This window comes from Acinonyx jubatus, chromosome E3 (genome assembly GCF_027475565.1).
Source record: "Acinonyx jubatus isolate Ajub_Pintada_27869175 chromosome E3, VMU_Ajub_asm_v1.0, whole genome shotgun sequence".
Taxonomy (NCBI): Eukaryota; Metazoa; Chordata; class Mammalia; order Carnivora; family Felidae; genus Acinonyx; species Acinonyx jubatus.
In genome coordinates, this window is record NC_069398.1 from 14,128,331 (window position 1) to 14,143,631 (window position 15,301).

The 15,301-nt window shown below is 48.5% G+C and overlaps 1 protein-coding gene across 5 annotated transcripts; it reads left to right on the plus strand.

Moving 5' to 3' along the window:
• The first annotated feature begins 20 nt into the window (after positions 1-20).
• On the plus strand, positions 21-15,013 carry UBFD1 (ubiquitin family domain containing 1). Of its 5 annotated transcripts, none has more exons than XM_027043023.2 (8): positions 21-190; positions 373-705; positions 1,619-1,827; positions 4,587-4,652; positions 4,811-4,916; positions 6,196-6,266; positions 8,814-8,896; positions 13,570-15,013. In XM_027043023.2, exons 1-7 carry the CDS (start codon positions 166-168, stop codon positions 8,892-8,894), a joined length of 891 nt encoding a protein of 296 aa, XP_026898824.1. In that variant the 5' UTR covers positions 21-165; the 3' UTR covers positions 8,895-8,896; positions 13,570-15,013. The 5 variants fall into 5 exon arrangements, with proteins under 5 accessions (XP_026898824.1, XP_026898823.1, XP_026898822.1 ...); XM_027043022.2 differs by lacking the exon at positions 13,570-15,013 and adding an exon at positions 11,281-11,420; XM_027043021.2 differs by lacking the exon at positions 6,196-6,266 and having other exon boundaries at positions 11,281-15,013.
• The last annotated feature ends 288 nt before the right edge of the window (positions 15,014-15,301 follow it).

A 15,301-nucleotide genomic window follows, 5' to 3' on the forward strand; every position in this document is an offset into this window, starting at 1 on the left:
GCAGGGGCCGGGCAGGGGAAGCGGAGGAGGCGGGTCTCCATAGAAACGTCCACCTGTTTCCGGCCAGGCTGTGCGAGATTAGGGGCTGCTGCGGGGGCCAATCTCAGCTAGCTCGTCTTTTCCCGGCGGCCTCTGCGGGAGTGGTGGGTGTTGTACACAATCATCATGGCGGCAGCCGGAGCCCCGGATGGTGAGTGTGGCGGTGGTGGCGGGCCCCCGGGTTGGGCCCAGGTGAAGCGGGCCTCTGGGAGGGATGCGGTCCGGTCCGCTGGGGAGTAGTCTGGCTCGGGAGCGGAGGTCCGGCAGCGCCCGAGGAGGGTTGGGTCCCAGGCCCAGCGTGCGGCGAGCGCCCACCCCCTAACCCCCTTGCAGGCATGGAGGAACCTGGCATGGACACGGAGGCCGAGACGGTGACGACCGAGACCCCCGCGCGGCCCCTAAACTGCGTGGAGGCCGAAGTCGCGGCGGGGGCGGCGGCGGCCGAGGACTCCTGCGCCGCGCGAGGCAGCTTGCAGCCGGCCCCGGCCCAGCCCCCTGGGGACCCTGCGGCCCAGGCCTCGGTCAGCAACGGCGAGGACGCTGGCGGCGGCGCGGGCCAGGAGCTGGTGGACCTGAAGATCATCTGGAACAAGACTAAGCACGACGTGAAGTTCCCCCTGGATAGCACAGGCTCTGAGCTAAAACAGAAGATTCACTCGATTACAGGTAATCGTCGTGGCACTGTCAGCGATAGCCAGCCTTCCTCACCGCGCCTGCTGATTCCTAGTGCTTGCACTGTGCTAAGCACAGGGCTGGCCACCCTCTTTGCATCTGCTCCGTCAATGCTTAGAATAGTTCTTCGGAGTAAGTACTAATATGCCCATCGTTCAGATGGGGAAAATGAGACCCAAAATCATAGAGCTAGAAAGTGGCTGAGCTGAGATTCAGGCCCAGGCCTGACCCTTAGGCCCCTGCTTCCAATCAGTGTTGCCAGAAACCTCTCTTATGAAAATCACCTGAGGTACATGTTAAATTTACAGCTCCTAGGCCCTTTCCCCTAGAGGGTTTGATTCAGTGTATTTGGAATGTGGCCAGAAATTTATTTTTAGCAAATATCTTGGGTAATTCTCATAAGGGAAATTTAGGAAACGTTGCTGGCCCCTTTGTAGATTCTTATACTATTTAGTTTTCAGTTTTGTCTTGTTTACAGCACTTTGTCAACTGAAATGATTTTTTTTTTTTTAAGTTTTCTCCACGAAGCCTGTAAGTTCTCTAAAACCAACTTTATCCTTACTGATTTCTGTATCTTTGAGACCTGTGGTCTTTCACTTAGTATTTGCGTGCTTAGAGGGTTGAGGAACAACTTGGAACGAATGATAGCTGAACTTAATTGAATAATTACTGAATACTGGGACACTGTACTAAATGTTCTGTTTCATGTCTAAATCCTTAAAACAAGTTTATGCAGAAGGAATTACTGCCATCACAATTATAGAATTTCGGAAACAGACTCAGGTTGTGAGTTGCCTGAGCACACAAGGTGGTGGAGGAGTATTCATTTCCAGGTCTGTTGCCACATGACTCTGGTCCAGGTGCATTTTTCATCCCTTCCTTTGACTTTCTCCTATCTTTTCCCAAGGTCTCCCTCCTGCCATGCAAAAAGTCATGTACAAGGGACTTGTCCCTGAGGATAAGACATTGAGAGAAATAAAAGTGACCAGCGGAGCCAAGATCATGGTGGTTGGCTCCACGATAAATGATGTCTTAGCCGTAAACACACCCAAAGATGCTGCCCAGCAGGACGCAAAGGCTGAAGAGAACAAGAAGGAACCGCTCTGCAGGCAGAAAGTGAGTCTGTCATGTGATTGCTAGTCCTGGGAAGTTTGAGGCTTTGTCCTCTGGAGCGTTGGCTGGTGATATTGTCCCTAGAATAAGCTCCTTTTTGGACAGGGCCCATGATGGAAATTTATGGCAGCAGTTGGGTGCGGCTGGCTGTTGAGTGGAGGTGACAACCACCTGAGATTTGCAACTTTGTCTCATCTGGCGGGTCAGTGTGTCTCAAGTCTACTTACTTTAGGATAAGGCCTTTGGAAAGGCAGGCTCCAGGTATCGAAAGGAATCAGTTGTGGACTTCCCTTCTCTATTCAGTGCCAGAGAAAAATGCGACTGTTAGAATTAACCCCCCATTTTATACAAGTGCTTACGTTTGTTTTTTCGGTTTGTGGCTTCCCCCAAGTCAACAAGCCATTTCTGGATAGGCACAGACTCGGCAGAGAGAGGTTCCTCTAAAACTGACTTTTTCAGGAAGCCAAATCAAGCTGACTAGGAACATAACCACACCGGCATTGAGTTTTTTCCCTCCTGGTCCGTGAAATGGGCGCCTGATTTTTTACCTCCTCTGTTGCTCGTGTTGGATAGGAGAGATCCAGCCTTGTCTTCTGCTCAGTGTAGCCATTAAAATTCTTTTCGTAATTAGGAAAAGTGAGAGTATTTCACCGTAGAGGGAGTTGGTTGAAAGAACCATCACTTGCAACCTTGCTACCCAGCAAACCCCAGTCGTTGTCCTGGAGCCTCTCAGGCACTCTTACTAGTGTCCTAGCAAAACAAATAGTCTCAACTTAACCTGTGTTCTGAGTAGAGTAGACTAATCTGAACCAAGATCAGTTTTAGTAATCATACGCACCAAGGCATGTGGCTCATAGCGTGAGAAGATAGTTTTGTGTTACAGATCCCTATTCCTCTATACGTGCTTCCAAAATCTGACCAGGTATCAAAACGTAACCAGAATTACTGTGAATATTCATGTTTTGCTATAGAAATATTCATGTGTTCAGTGACAAGGTGCTGCCCCAGATTCTACAGAGGATAACGTGTAACATATTAAAAAAAATTTTTTTAATGTTTATTTAATTTTGAGAGAGAGAGAGACAGAGCATGTCTCTTGGGAGGGGCAGAGAGAGAGGGAAACACAGAATTTGAAGCAGGCTCCAGGCTCCAAGCTGTGAGCACAGAGCCCAGCAAACTCAACGAATTGTGAGATTATGACCTGAGCTGAAAGCAAGAGTCAGTCAGACACATAACCGACTGAGCCACCTAGGTGTGCCATGTGTAACATATTTTTAAACTATATTGCTTTTATAAAGCTTACTAGATTTTGGGGCTTTATAAAAATCTAAAATATCTGTCTGTGGAGTTTTAGCTAAGGAATCATAACTCTGTGTTAACACTTAAAAGGTGTTTGCTTGGACATTTTCACCCCCAAATATGAGATCAAAATGTAACCAGTTGAGTTCTTTTCCATTTACCTATCTTCCTCTGCCACATCTATGAAATTGTGAAATGTGAGCACATCAGAAGTGAGTGTTCTCACTGGTCACACCCCTGGAGCATTACACGCTTCTTAAACATAGGTTTTGCGTTACTAATGGTAGCTTAACAGTCTTAAAACTGTTTTCTTCAATACAGGGAAAGTTTTTCCAAAAGGTGATTGTGAGGTATGAGTCGAATTAAGCTGTTAATCTCTGCTGCTTTGTTTCATTGATGCCAGTTATGAGGACTGACATGGCCTAATGAGAGGGACCCATTCTCCTGGCTTTTTATCAGCTTGTTGAGGAATCTGGGGCTAATACGTGTAGGGACCCTCTGCTAGCAGTCTGGCACTGTTGAATTTATCCCTGCCAGAGGGTTTCTGCTGTGCCAAGGAGGCTTTGAAGTGGCCACCTGGTGCTTCACTTTGGTGGAATTGTTTCCCTTCACCCACTGGCTGCTCGGCTGTTTTTCAGCTTTTCCAAATAATGACCTAGAAAGCCACAGGTGGAGAGGAAACAAGCTTGGGCATTTGGGCTGGTTAAGAGCTGTTTTAGGGAGCCATGAGCCTAATGAGAACCCTTAGCAAGCTGCCTCAAACCCCCTGGGGGGCAGGGTCAGAGGCTTCTTAATGTCATTCTAGAGAGCGATCAGCATTTCTCTTCGAAATGTGGCTCTCCAGGCTTTCTGTTTAGCTGGGGTTGAGGGTGGGGCAGCGGGGAAGACTTCTGCAGTAGGCTGAGTTTCCATTTGTTGGAGCAATGCCCCTTGTAGGCAGTTAGGCTGGTTACCAGCCTTGTGATCTGTTTCTTTGGGAGGTTAAGTTGACAGAAATGGCTGTCATTTTGTACCTAGCAGAAAACCACCCTTTGCGGTTCTCTTTAGCTTGATGTTTGTTCCTTTCAGTGGCAATTTTTTTGGTCAGAGGAGGGGAGTAGAGTTCATTTGAATTAGCAATCTGGAAACCCTCGTTGCTCCAGAACCCTGATGTGTAATACGGCAGCCGCATAAGATTGATTAAAATTGAGAATTCAGTTCTTTGGTTCTAGCCACATGTCAAGTACTTAATAGCCCCAAATGTCTTGTGGCTGCTGTTTCAGACACTACGGATATAGGAGATTTCTATCAGAGACATTCTTGCCCCTGCTCTTTAATGTCAAAAGACCCATAACCTGTACGTGTTAAAAGCTTTTGAGCCAAAACATCAAGGCTTTCTTTCTCTTTTTCAGAAAGGTAGTAAGTAATATGACTAAAATGGAGTCAGCTGTTTCATTTATTATTTCTTCTGACTTATGTTATAGCAACACAGGAAAGTGTTGGATAAAGGAAAACCTGAAGATGTGATGCCATCTGTTAAGGGTGCCCAGGTAAGCCAGACTCCTTTGTGAGCATTCTGAAAACGAACCAGACCCGCCTTCTGACTTCCTGAGGTTCCTGTGATCACGTCCTCACATCCTGTCCCTTGTCCTTGTCTGTCATGCCATTTTTCTAGTCCCTATCTCTCACTGTGCTCCTGTGCCTCTAGGAGCGCCTGCCCACGGTACCCTTATCCGGCATGTACAATAAGTCCGGAGGCAAAGTGAGACTCACCTTCAAGCTAGAACAAGACCAGCTGTGGATTGGCACTAAAGGTAGGTTCCTGCTCTTGCCTCCTCCCAGCTCGCCGCTGCGGGCCCTCAGTGGCGCTCGGTCTTGGGTGCGACTGTGCTCCTCCTGAGATTTCTCTCTCTTCACTGTGCTTTGCGTGCCCCTGGCTTTTGTCTTTGCTTTTAGATGCTCACCTTCTGTTTGGACCTTTTTCCCCTCATTCTTTTCAGTCTTCTGTTAGGGCCAGTCCTTCAACAGTGGCTCTTCACTTGTGCCCAAAACCAGAGGTCCCAAATGTGTGGCCTGAGGGCCAGGTCTGATCCACAGACCAGGGTTTTTTGGGTTTACACACTTTCTGTAAAAATCAAGAGATTTCACTTGATCTCGTGTGGGGCTTTTTGGGCTTCTCTTGAAAAAAATAAAAAAAATCAAAAGATGTAGCTATTCTGGACCTGCATTCTCACATGGCAGCGATCGGCTGGAGCCCAGTGGTAGTTTCAGATGAGCCGCAGTCCTCACTGCCCTGTTTGCCTCCTGTGGAGCCAGCTTTGTTCATGTATGTCACCTGCCTGGCCCCCGGAGGTCAGCGTTTGTCCCCGTACCAGTTGCATTCCTAGTACTGTGGACCTGTCCCCATCCCCCTTACCTGTTTGTGCTCTGCCTGCCTCCACCTACCCCTGCCTGTGCCCGCTGGGGCAGGCTGCTGCTTGCTGTTGGCTGGGAATTGTCTCTGACTATCCTCACCTTGCGTTCCCCCAGATGGTTCAAAGTCGTGTCAGTTATGCTCCAGAATTCTCTGTTTCCCCCACCCTTTTTTTTTGCCACTCTATTGTGCCAGTTAAGACTCCTAGCATCTTTAAACTTGGTTTGTTAAAGCAAGTTAACCTATTTCCCTGCCCGGTCTGTGTTCTGTTCTGTCCCGCCCATCTCCCTCACTGGCGCTCAAAAACCTTTGGCTCTTTCGGGCCAAGTTCACATGCCTACACATAGTGTCCAGTGTTGTCAAATTTTGGATCTAGGCTTCGGCCCTGCTTTCCCTGTTAATACACTGTGGGTTTCATCTGCATCAGCCTGCACTTTCCACCACGCTCTGCACAGCCCTGCGTATTTGCTCCTGCTGGGCTCTTACCTGGAATGCTTACTTCCCATTCTTTGTTATTAATAACATCTTCTGAGGCCCTACTCAAATGTCCTCTCCTAATGAAGCCTTCCCTGGTGCCTCTCCCACCCTCCACATGAGTTGCTGCCGCTTCTGTTCATAGAGCACTCTGTTTACATCCCCAGAGCACTCATTACTCTCTGACTTGTCTGTCCCCCTGTTAGATTCCTGGAGGGAACCGAACATGCCTAATTCACCTGTTTGTGGCCAGCACTGTAGGTGTTCAGTGTTCGAGGTAAATGCTAAAGAGAAGTCTAGGGGGTTCCATCATGTGAGGTTACCTGGTTTCAGGGACAGGCCATTTAATGTGACTACTTAACATGGGACCACAGTTTAATGGAAAATAATAATCAGAGGGGCAGTGGGGAGTGAGGTGTGTTCTCCTTCAGAATGTCAAAACATGTTTTCTTGTTTGTAACTCTGTCTGGTTCTTAAGGCGAACAAAGACCAAAATGCCAAAAACGCTTGAGTTTTCTAACAGTTTTATGATAACTTGCTGTATATTCTTCGTTTCACATTCATCTCTAACTGCATGGTCAAAAAGCAGGTTTTGCAGAATACGTAAGGGCTTCCCTAGTTTTCCCAAGGGTCTCTGGACCCTCTTTAGTAGATCCTTCCCTTCCTGCAGAGCCTGTCACAGCATTGGTTTTCTTTCATTGTGAGCTTCCCTGCCTCTGTCAGATCCTTACTTGTTCACGACTTTGCAGTTGGTTTTGCTTAGTTCTCCACCATTGCGTTGACTTGCCCAAATCCTGCCTCTTCCTCAATTTTCACTTTCTCTTCCGGGCAGTCCGATTGAAGCAGTTGCTAAGGCTGATGCAAAAGGTCCCTGACGGCTAGGAGGACAGGTGCAGGCTGGGGAGGCTGGATGATGACTAAGTCTGCAGGTGCCCGTTGGTGCCTCGGGGAACATTTCCATGTGTGGTGGTTGTGTAGGAAGGCCGTTCTACCTGCGGCCCTAAGCAGAACCCCCTGTACATGTGCTGGAGGTTTTATATCAGCTTGTAGGAGCAGCTGCTTTCCTGTTTTGGCATGAAGGCAGCACTCTAGAAGAATCTTGGTATGTGGGGGTTTCAGAGCTATCGGAAGCCTCCTTACTCACCAGCCTGATTAAAGGAGCATGGCCAAGACCTCTGTTTTCATGGTTGACCAAGACTGAGGTTTTCACTCTCGCCCAGGCTACTGTATTGATATATGTTGGGCAGTGTCCTCACTTGCCCAGGAGTCTTGTCATCTGAGTGTCATAAGCAGCCTCCCAGCAGGACAGCTTGTTCTGGGAGTTGGCTACCAGCCACTGGTTTCATCTTTCCACTGGCGAGGAGCTGCTGTGGAATGACCATCCCGGCAGCTGGCTGGCCTCTTTGTCGATGGAGTTCGTTCCAGAGTGACGCTCAGGGGCTCCTACATGCAGCTTAAACTCTCTCTGGGGTAGCCCGTGTAGCAGGCAGTCCTCCCAGCCTCAGGCCCAGCTGTGGGAAGGACGAGCTTCGGGCAGGAGACGTGGGTGGTCGAAGTCACCAGGGGGAGCCTGTGCCCTGGCCGTAGGGGGGTCCAGTGGGATCGAGCTCATTGCTGTCACTAGGAATGTGGGCCCAGGATCGACTTTTCAAGAGAAGCCAGAAATTTATCTTTTTGTGTGAAATCTCTGGACATTTCAAGGTGGCTGGCGTTTAAAAGTGTTTCAGTCTTGAAGACAGCTGCTGGTCCGGTCCTGCCCGTGGGTCACTCACTGTTTAGAGCCACTGAAAGTCAAAACCTGAATGGATGTCTTCACGTCCGTTCTCCCCACCCCCCCATTTTTCAGACCCCAAGGCCCACAGAATGGAAATAAAATGTGTCCAGTCAACCAGCCAGATTAGAACCCAGGTCTCTAAATTCTAGATCTGTTTCATCAACTCATCTATTTTCAGATTCTGCCTTTTCCAGTTTTTTCTTTCTGCAAAGGCTGTAGTGAGTTTTTTCCAACTTGATTTAACTTTGCTGAGAACCTCCCTGTCCCCCGCTGTGTCTGCTGCTCCTAGGGGGTGGGTTCTTGTGCAGGAACTCCGCCCCTCCTGCCTCCATGCCCCACCCCGCGGCACTTGGCTCACTTCCTGCAGGCTCCTCTCACTCCTGGCATCTCTCACTGCCTCCTCTTTCTTACCTGCCACCCTTAAACTTGCTGCAAAATGTCTCCTGAGCCTCCTGGGATAAGTGATATCGCGAGGGTTAATCATAAGGTGTTGTAAATGTTTCAGGAGAACTTCTTCAGGTGTGTGTATATGGAGGGTTGGTGGGGCTGGGAGAGGGAATGGGGAAGTGGGAGGGCAAGTGAGGAGGAGAATGGGACAGAAACTAGTGTGAAACCCCCAAGCACTCCTTATCTGTGCGAGCCACAGGGGCATGTTGTTGCCTCTGTTCTTGGTCCTCTTGACTGTCCCTCCCCCAGGTGCCAAAGACCTTAGCCATTGCTGGGCTCGGGCGAGAACATTGCAGTGGAAATCCTTGGGTGTTTATAAATTGCCAGACTTTAAAAATAACACCGGGAAAGCACTGTCTCTGCTCCCAGAGACCTTTAATATGTCATTGCGAGTCCTGTTCCCTGTTTGCTCCCAAGAAGTTTCCAACTGCCAAGCAAATCTCTGGGAGTGCTGGTCAGAAGACTCTGTCCCATCATCCCTAGAGCACATGGGAGACTTGAGATTCCAGTAGATCCCAAAGCCACCATCCTGATGAGGGACTGCTGAGTCACAGGAGTGGACAGGAGGGCCTTTGAGTAATCACTGTAATCCCTCTCAACTAGAGCGGACTGAGAAATTGCCCATGGGCTCCATTAAAAATGTGGTCAGTGAACCTATCGAAGGACACGAAGACTACCACATGATGGTAAGTAACCTGGCATGGGTTAGCCTCTCACTGCACTTCTGCTCATCTAGCAGGGAATGGAGCTCTAACTGAGCTTTTTTAACTGAAGAATCAAACTCAGTGTTCAGAAGACGCGCAGTTTAAGACCCTCACGTTTTCTTGATCTACCTAGAACTTAATCTATGACCTATTCCTCAGTTTATTTTGCATCCTCTCCCCACCAGTTTAAAGGGGACATGTTCAATACCTTTATCTTCCTCTTGTTTGTAATATTTTGTCTTTAGACCAGGAAAATAAATACAGAGAGGAGGATTGGCTCGCGGGTTTTCATTTTAACTTTTGTCCTACGTATAAGACAAAATCTGCCACTAACCTGGGCGTTGGTGAAGACGCCGAGCAGTCCCCTTCTGTGATGGTGTTGCTCTTCTCAGGCGGCAGCCATCAGGTGGCTGAGGACTCTGTGGATAAGATGGGGTCTGTGGTCATCATTCTGCATGGAAGTTTCCTCTAAAGAGAGCAGGCTCTTCTTTCGCGGGATGACGTTTGGAGGCATTCCCCAAGTTTATGCAGAACGAAGCCAAGAATTCAGTGATACAGTGAACGGAGCAGCTCAGGCAAACCCCTAAATTCGCCCAGCACTGTTAAGAGGGGCCACTTTAGAAGTGAAGTTTGGTTACCAGAACTTTTAAGTTACTATGCCAGGGGCCTGACCTGAACCATTACTAGGTGGCGCAGATGTTTTAGCTTTAGCCGACAGCACTGTAGCTGTGTCAGCCCTGTCACGGAGATGAGGAACGGCTGTGGCTTGACCTGCGCAGTGGTGTTTACAGAAGTCCCCCGCAGAGGGAGGTGTTGGAAGATCCCAGGAAAAAGGGGTTCTGGTGTTAGAGAAGTTGTCTCTGGGCAGATGGCAAGTCTCCTGGCTCTGGGGGGATGTCAGCCCCGTCCCCTCTCTTGGCCTGTTGGGGTCTGTCCGCTCCGAGGCACTGAAGCCAGGCCATGGTTGGGGTTGCAGTCTCTGGGCCACAGGGCTTCTGGGTGACCTGGGAGTGACACTGTCACTGTCAGGCCCTCCAGCCTTAAAGGATTGCAGACGTATTTGTTCTGCTCACTCAGCTGTTTTTTCCATTTACAAAGTCGGATTCTGGGTGTTTTCAGCTGGGCCCCCATTTTGCCCGGTAGCATTTGCAGCCCTGGTTTTTAAGCAGCCTGGTGAGAGGGATTTCAGACAAGTCGAGCAGACCTTTCAGAAGTTGGTTTGGATGGTCAATGCCTTCTTACTCGGTTTAAGTGCTTGTTTCTCTCTCAGGTCCTCTCCAGCAGAGAGTAGCGCTCCTAGCCCCTTCTCGTCACTAAACACCATTAAGTGGCATCCTTACCTGTAAGCGAAAGGACTTCCCTTGTTTGTTAGATGCCATATCAGTCACTAGATTAACAGTATCATAGTTCACATCAGAGAAGGATGGCTGTGCTTTTCGTTCTCAGAGAAATGTCTTAAAAGGCAGAAAAGAACAGAGTAACAACCCGTATATCCGTCACAAAGAAATGATCATTGGAAATATTTTATGAATTGCTTTAAACCTTTTTTTTTTTTTAAATAAAAGAAAACCTACCAACAGTGAACACGTCCCCAGTGTCTCCCCCTCCCCCATGACCATGAGCATGATTTATCATGGGGATCCTTCCCAGCTCTCTACACTTTTACGTTACTATAAATCCATGGACGAGATACAGTACTGTTTTGTGTTTTTTCAGTTTTCATAAACGGTCTCATGGTATGTATCGTTCTGCAGCTTGCTGTTTTTGGTTTGACATCGTGATCTGTCTGTATTAACTATAGATCCAGTTCGTACCTTTTGAAAAGTAATCCCGCATTCATACGAGCAGGCCACCATGTCACTTTTAATTTTGCGTTCCCTTGCTGACGGACATGTAGGTTTTTCCCGGGTTGTCCCCAGTTCTGACAGCGCTGCTTTGAACGTTCAGACCTGTCTCCTTGTGCATGTGTGACAGTTTCTCTAGGGCAGTGGTTGTCAGACTGGTCTCTGGATCAGTAGTATGACATCACCTGGGAACTTGTTAGAAATGCAGATTCTCAGGCCCCAGACCTCCCTGAATCAGAAACTCGAGGGGGTGGAGCCCACCAGTCTGTTCTAACAAGCCTTCCAGATGGTTCTGATGTACACTCAAGTTTGGGAGCCACTGCTTTAGGATTGGCTATGCTCAACTTGCCCACCACCTTTTGGTTTTTTGTTTTGTTTTTGGACAGGAGAATGCTCCCCGTGTGCACAGTTTTCCCCTTCCTGTAAAGAATTCACTTCTCAGCCCTCCCCCGTGTGTGTCGTGCTGCTTGCTTAGTCTCCCGACCTCTGAAGTACCGCTTGGTTTTCCTTTTTCCCTTCCAGGCGTTTCAGTTGGGCCCCACGGAAGCCTCTTACTACTGGGTGTACTGGGTCCCAACTCAATATGTGGATGCAATCAAAGACACTGTGCTGGGGAAGTGGCAGTATTTTTGAAAGCACTTTCACCTCTGGCCCAGGAGACTGACCCAAAGTGAAGGACATTGCTGGGAGAGGCCTGCAGCATCCCTGGATTTCAGAGTTCTGGGACTTTGTTCAAAAACAAAAAGCTATATCCAATCTAAGGTGATGTGGTGACTGAAGCCAGAGGTGATGTACTTTCACCATTAGCTTAATTTTAACTTAAAATCACCAGTTCCCTTTTCTTGCAGTCAGCTTCATATCATTTTTAAAGTTGATACGGTGGAAATCAATAAATCTGAATTCCAAACATGTTGTGTGGAATACTCTTAAGTGCGTTTGAGAGTAGATCTACCAATTTTGTTTAGAAAAGAATGATCAAAAGCTTGCTGGTTTCCTTTTTTTTTTTTTTTAAGTGACTTCAACTGAAATATTTTCATAAATCTTTGGTGGCAAACATTTGGACTGCGTTATGATGAGTTGGGTTTTTTCTTTTTCATATAAAATTGTATGCAAAACGAGGGGTGGGTTAGTAAGCCATATTTTTCTGTCTATCGATTCAGATTTAATTCTTTTCCCTTTTTTATGTTCTCACTTCTTAGATTTGAGTTTTTGTTTTAAAAACCCAAAGATGTCAGTTCCTGTTTTTGTACCTCATCAGTGCTTCCTCTCCTGGCCTCCCTCCCACCGTGCTGCTGCTTGAGAATGTGCGGCGGGAGAGGAAGAGCTGTTTGGTCTAGGGAAGGGAGCTCTTGCACTGGGCCCTGATCTCTGGGGAGTTCCACTGCTGGTGCCATGGTTGTCTGGCGGCCTCACCAATTGGGCCTCAAGGCCCAGCCCGGCGTGAGTGCCCTGGGGATGCGCTGCTCAAAAGCCACAGCTCCCAGGCCAACTAAGGCCTCTCTGAGGAGGAGCTGGGTGGGAGACAGTTTCTCCAGCCATGCAGCCACAGGCCCAGATCCTTCTTTCTTTTGGAGTTCTGAGAAATTCTTAAGCAGTCCAACAATTATTTCAGTTATGCTTCTCCATTTGGTCCTTCTGCTCATGCGTTATGTTCAAGTGTCCTTCATCCCAGGTCCAGAGATGCTGCCTTTCTCAAAAGACTTGTTGACCTAGTGGGTTGGCCGATGTATTTAAACATCGAAAACGGGATAAGTTACTTTCATGAATTAGCTCACCTTCTTCTGGTTTTAGCCCTTATGTTCTTGGTACATGTGAGCTTCTGTTGTCTCCTTATGGCTTGATGGACTCTGACACGAGGGCGAGTCTCTTGGTGAATGATCCCCTCTGTGCTCTTTGCTGTTCCTCTGCTGGCTGTCTTTGCCACTCTCCTCTCCCTGGCTGCAGGCTCTCATAGTAAGGTTTGGCGAGAGATTTTCCAAACTTCACATTTTGGATTCTAGGCTGTTCCCCCTCATTCTGTGAAATGTAATTAGCATGTGTTCGCCTAAGATGACTATTCCTTGTGAGCCAGTTAATGATGATACTCTACGCCCTTCCCTTCCAAGCTGTAGTTCAGGCATCCAGCCCATGTAGACAGACTCGTGCTTCTCACGGTATAGCCTGTGCCCGGTTATGCATCCGAGCAGGGAAATCTACTCTTGCTTTTTTGGGGGGCATACGTACATTAAGTGAAGTGTCACATCCAAGAAACCACGTGTTTGTCATCTCTTGAAGAAGGAGCAGTCGCTGCAGTGTTTCTGTCCTTGTTGGCCTGCGGAGCCTGGAGAAAAGGGCTCCTTTGCTACTTGTCAGAGCCTCCCTCTGCGGTGGACGGGTCTGCAGAGGAAATGATCATGTAGCAAGTGGAAGGTCCTCTCGGTGTGAATACTGCCCTCTTCGTTGGTCAGCGTCCCTGTCCTGGAGACGTGTCCTGACGGGGCCACACGCCCACTTTTGTTCCCACAGAGCCAGTGTCTCCGTCCCCAGACTGGCCTCACAGTGCTGCTCTCCGAGGCCCTTCCCGCCAGGTCTCCCGTGTGCCCTGTTCAGTGGCTGCACATGCCGTCTGCCCTCCTTCCTTCCCAGTGAGAGCGTGTGTCCCTTTGTCTCCCTGCTCCCCAAGGGCCAAACCGCTTCTCACTCAGGCTGCTGTCATTTCTAGGCAGGACCAAAGCCTGCGTGAGCCTTTTTGTTTTAAGTAAAATGGTGCTTTTTTCCTTACTTCGAGATACTATATATAAATAATAATGTCAACGACATCTTTTCATACAGAGCCGTTGGAGTATTGCTTTATGGAGCTCAGTAAATTTGCTAGAATGATCTTGAGCTCTGGCTCCTGACCCTGTCTGCATGGAGACCTTGCTGGGAGCACTCGGGAGAGCAGAGGTGGACAGCTCCAGAAGCCGCTGGGAGAAGTATTTGATTTAGATCCGTGTCTGAGTCACAGCAGTATTCACGGGTTTGTCACTCAGTCCCGTGAGCGGTCTCTTCCTAACCTTGTTTATGGTCCAGAGTATACTGACTAAATCTGTGTTAGCAAAATGAAGTACTCGTCCCCCTAGGTGGCATCACAGTGTTAATTTTTCCTCAGGATTATTTCTGTGCAGCTCCTTCCCTGTTGGAGGGGAGCGGCTCCTTCCCTGGGGTCATGCCCTGCCTCCCTGTGGCAGAGGACTTGCAGGCGGGTGGCCTCAGGAGGACAGACGTCAGGCCTCTCTTCCCTCCCTGAGCCCACTTAGCCAAGTAGTGACAAGGTCACTCCTGCCAGGGCTCCGGCCCTCGCAGCTCTGCTTCTGTCAGTCTGGTCAGAGAACTTAGAAAAGCAGATTTGCGAGTTGCTGGAAGTCTCTGGTGTGAAGTATTTTAATTGAAGCTGGGCCTTTTGCAAGTGGCGTTAGCTCTTTGCAGATGGGATTGAACTAAGGATGCCCTCGCGGACACGGTGGGGGCCACTGAGGCCTCAGTAGGTTCCTTAGCGGCTGCTCTACCTGACAAGGGCCAAAGAGACCAACTCTGCCACTTTGCCACATCTCAGAAAAGTTGCCATATTTCATCTGGAAGGGACTCGCTTTCCTCTTCTTCTTCCTTTAACCATGTGCCTGGAGGAGCCGTCCTGGGCTCTCGCACTTGGCCCACCCTTGCTTTGCTGGGGCTGAGAAGGGGAAGGGATGGACTCCACGTGCCAGGGCCGTGTGAGGGCAGGCCTGCTTTCCACCCCATCTTCTGAGGGAGACCTCTCTCTTGCTCCTTGCTGCTGTGTTCATGCCTGTTGTCTTGGAAAAAGGACGGTCCCTTTGTCTTAAGGCTCTGCGAGGAAGTCCTCTCCAGTTAGGAGAGGACTGTTTCCTTCCTAGTAGGGCCGGATGGCTTCTCTGAAGTTACAGGTGGTCGGGAGCCCTCCAGAGTGCAGAAATCCGGCACATCTCCCTGCCAGGCTGGGTGGTTCTACTGCTTTCTAAATTTCTAAAAACCTCTTTCCTTTTCTTTCTTAAAGAGTTCTGCAGAATTATTTGACAATATACGTAAGTACCATGTTTCCTTGTGGTGTGCGCTCTGTTCTGGTTTCTGTTTTTAAATCAAATGCCTGTTTGGGAGGAGATGAACGTATTTAGTCTATTAGATATGCGCTGCTGGATTTTTTTAAAGTGTAACCTTGACTAGCTGTCTTATTGTTTATCCTGTAAGATTAGTCTATCAATTAAAGTTTGATAATTAATTGCGTCTCCTTTTCCTTCCAATTTTTCATGCGCCTAATTCATACTGGGGATTGACCAACATTTGGGACTGGGCCCGGGGCCATTTTTTTTTGCCAGCTGTGGTCTGTCATAGTACTCTTATTTATTTGGCTTTAAGTATATCCAAATTTGTTCCTGTGAAAAACAGTTGATACAGAGATTTTGGTCTATTTACCATGTTAGCCAAAATGACCTACTTATCAGACACGCTTGGGGTAGGACAGCCCGCCTTCCATGCTCTGGCCTCTAGGTGTCAGAGGGAGGCTGTC

Coding starts and splice junctions, on each gene's coding strand:
- UBFD1 (XM_027043021.2), top strand. CDS start 166: ATGGCGGCAGCCGGAGCCCCGGATG. Junction 4,653..4,810: donor CATCTGTTAAGGGTGCCCAG/GTAAGCCAGACT, acceptor CTGTGCCTCTAG/GAGCGCCTGCCCACGGTACC. Junction 8,897..11,280: donor ACGAAGACTACCACATGATG/GTAAGTAACCTG, acceptor TTTCCCTTCCAG/GCGTTTCAGTTGGGCCCCAC.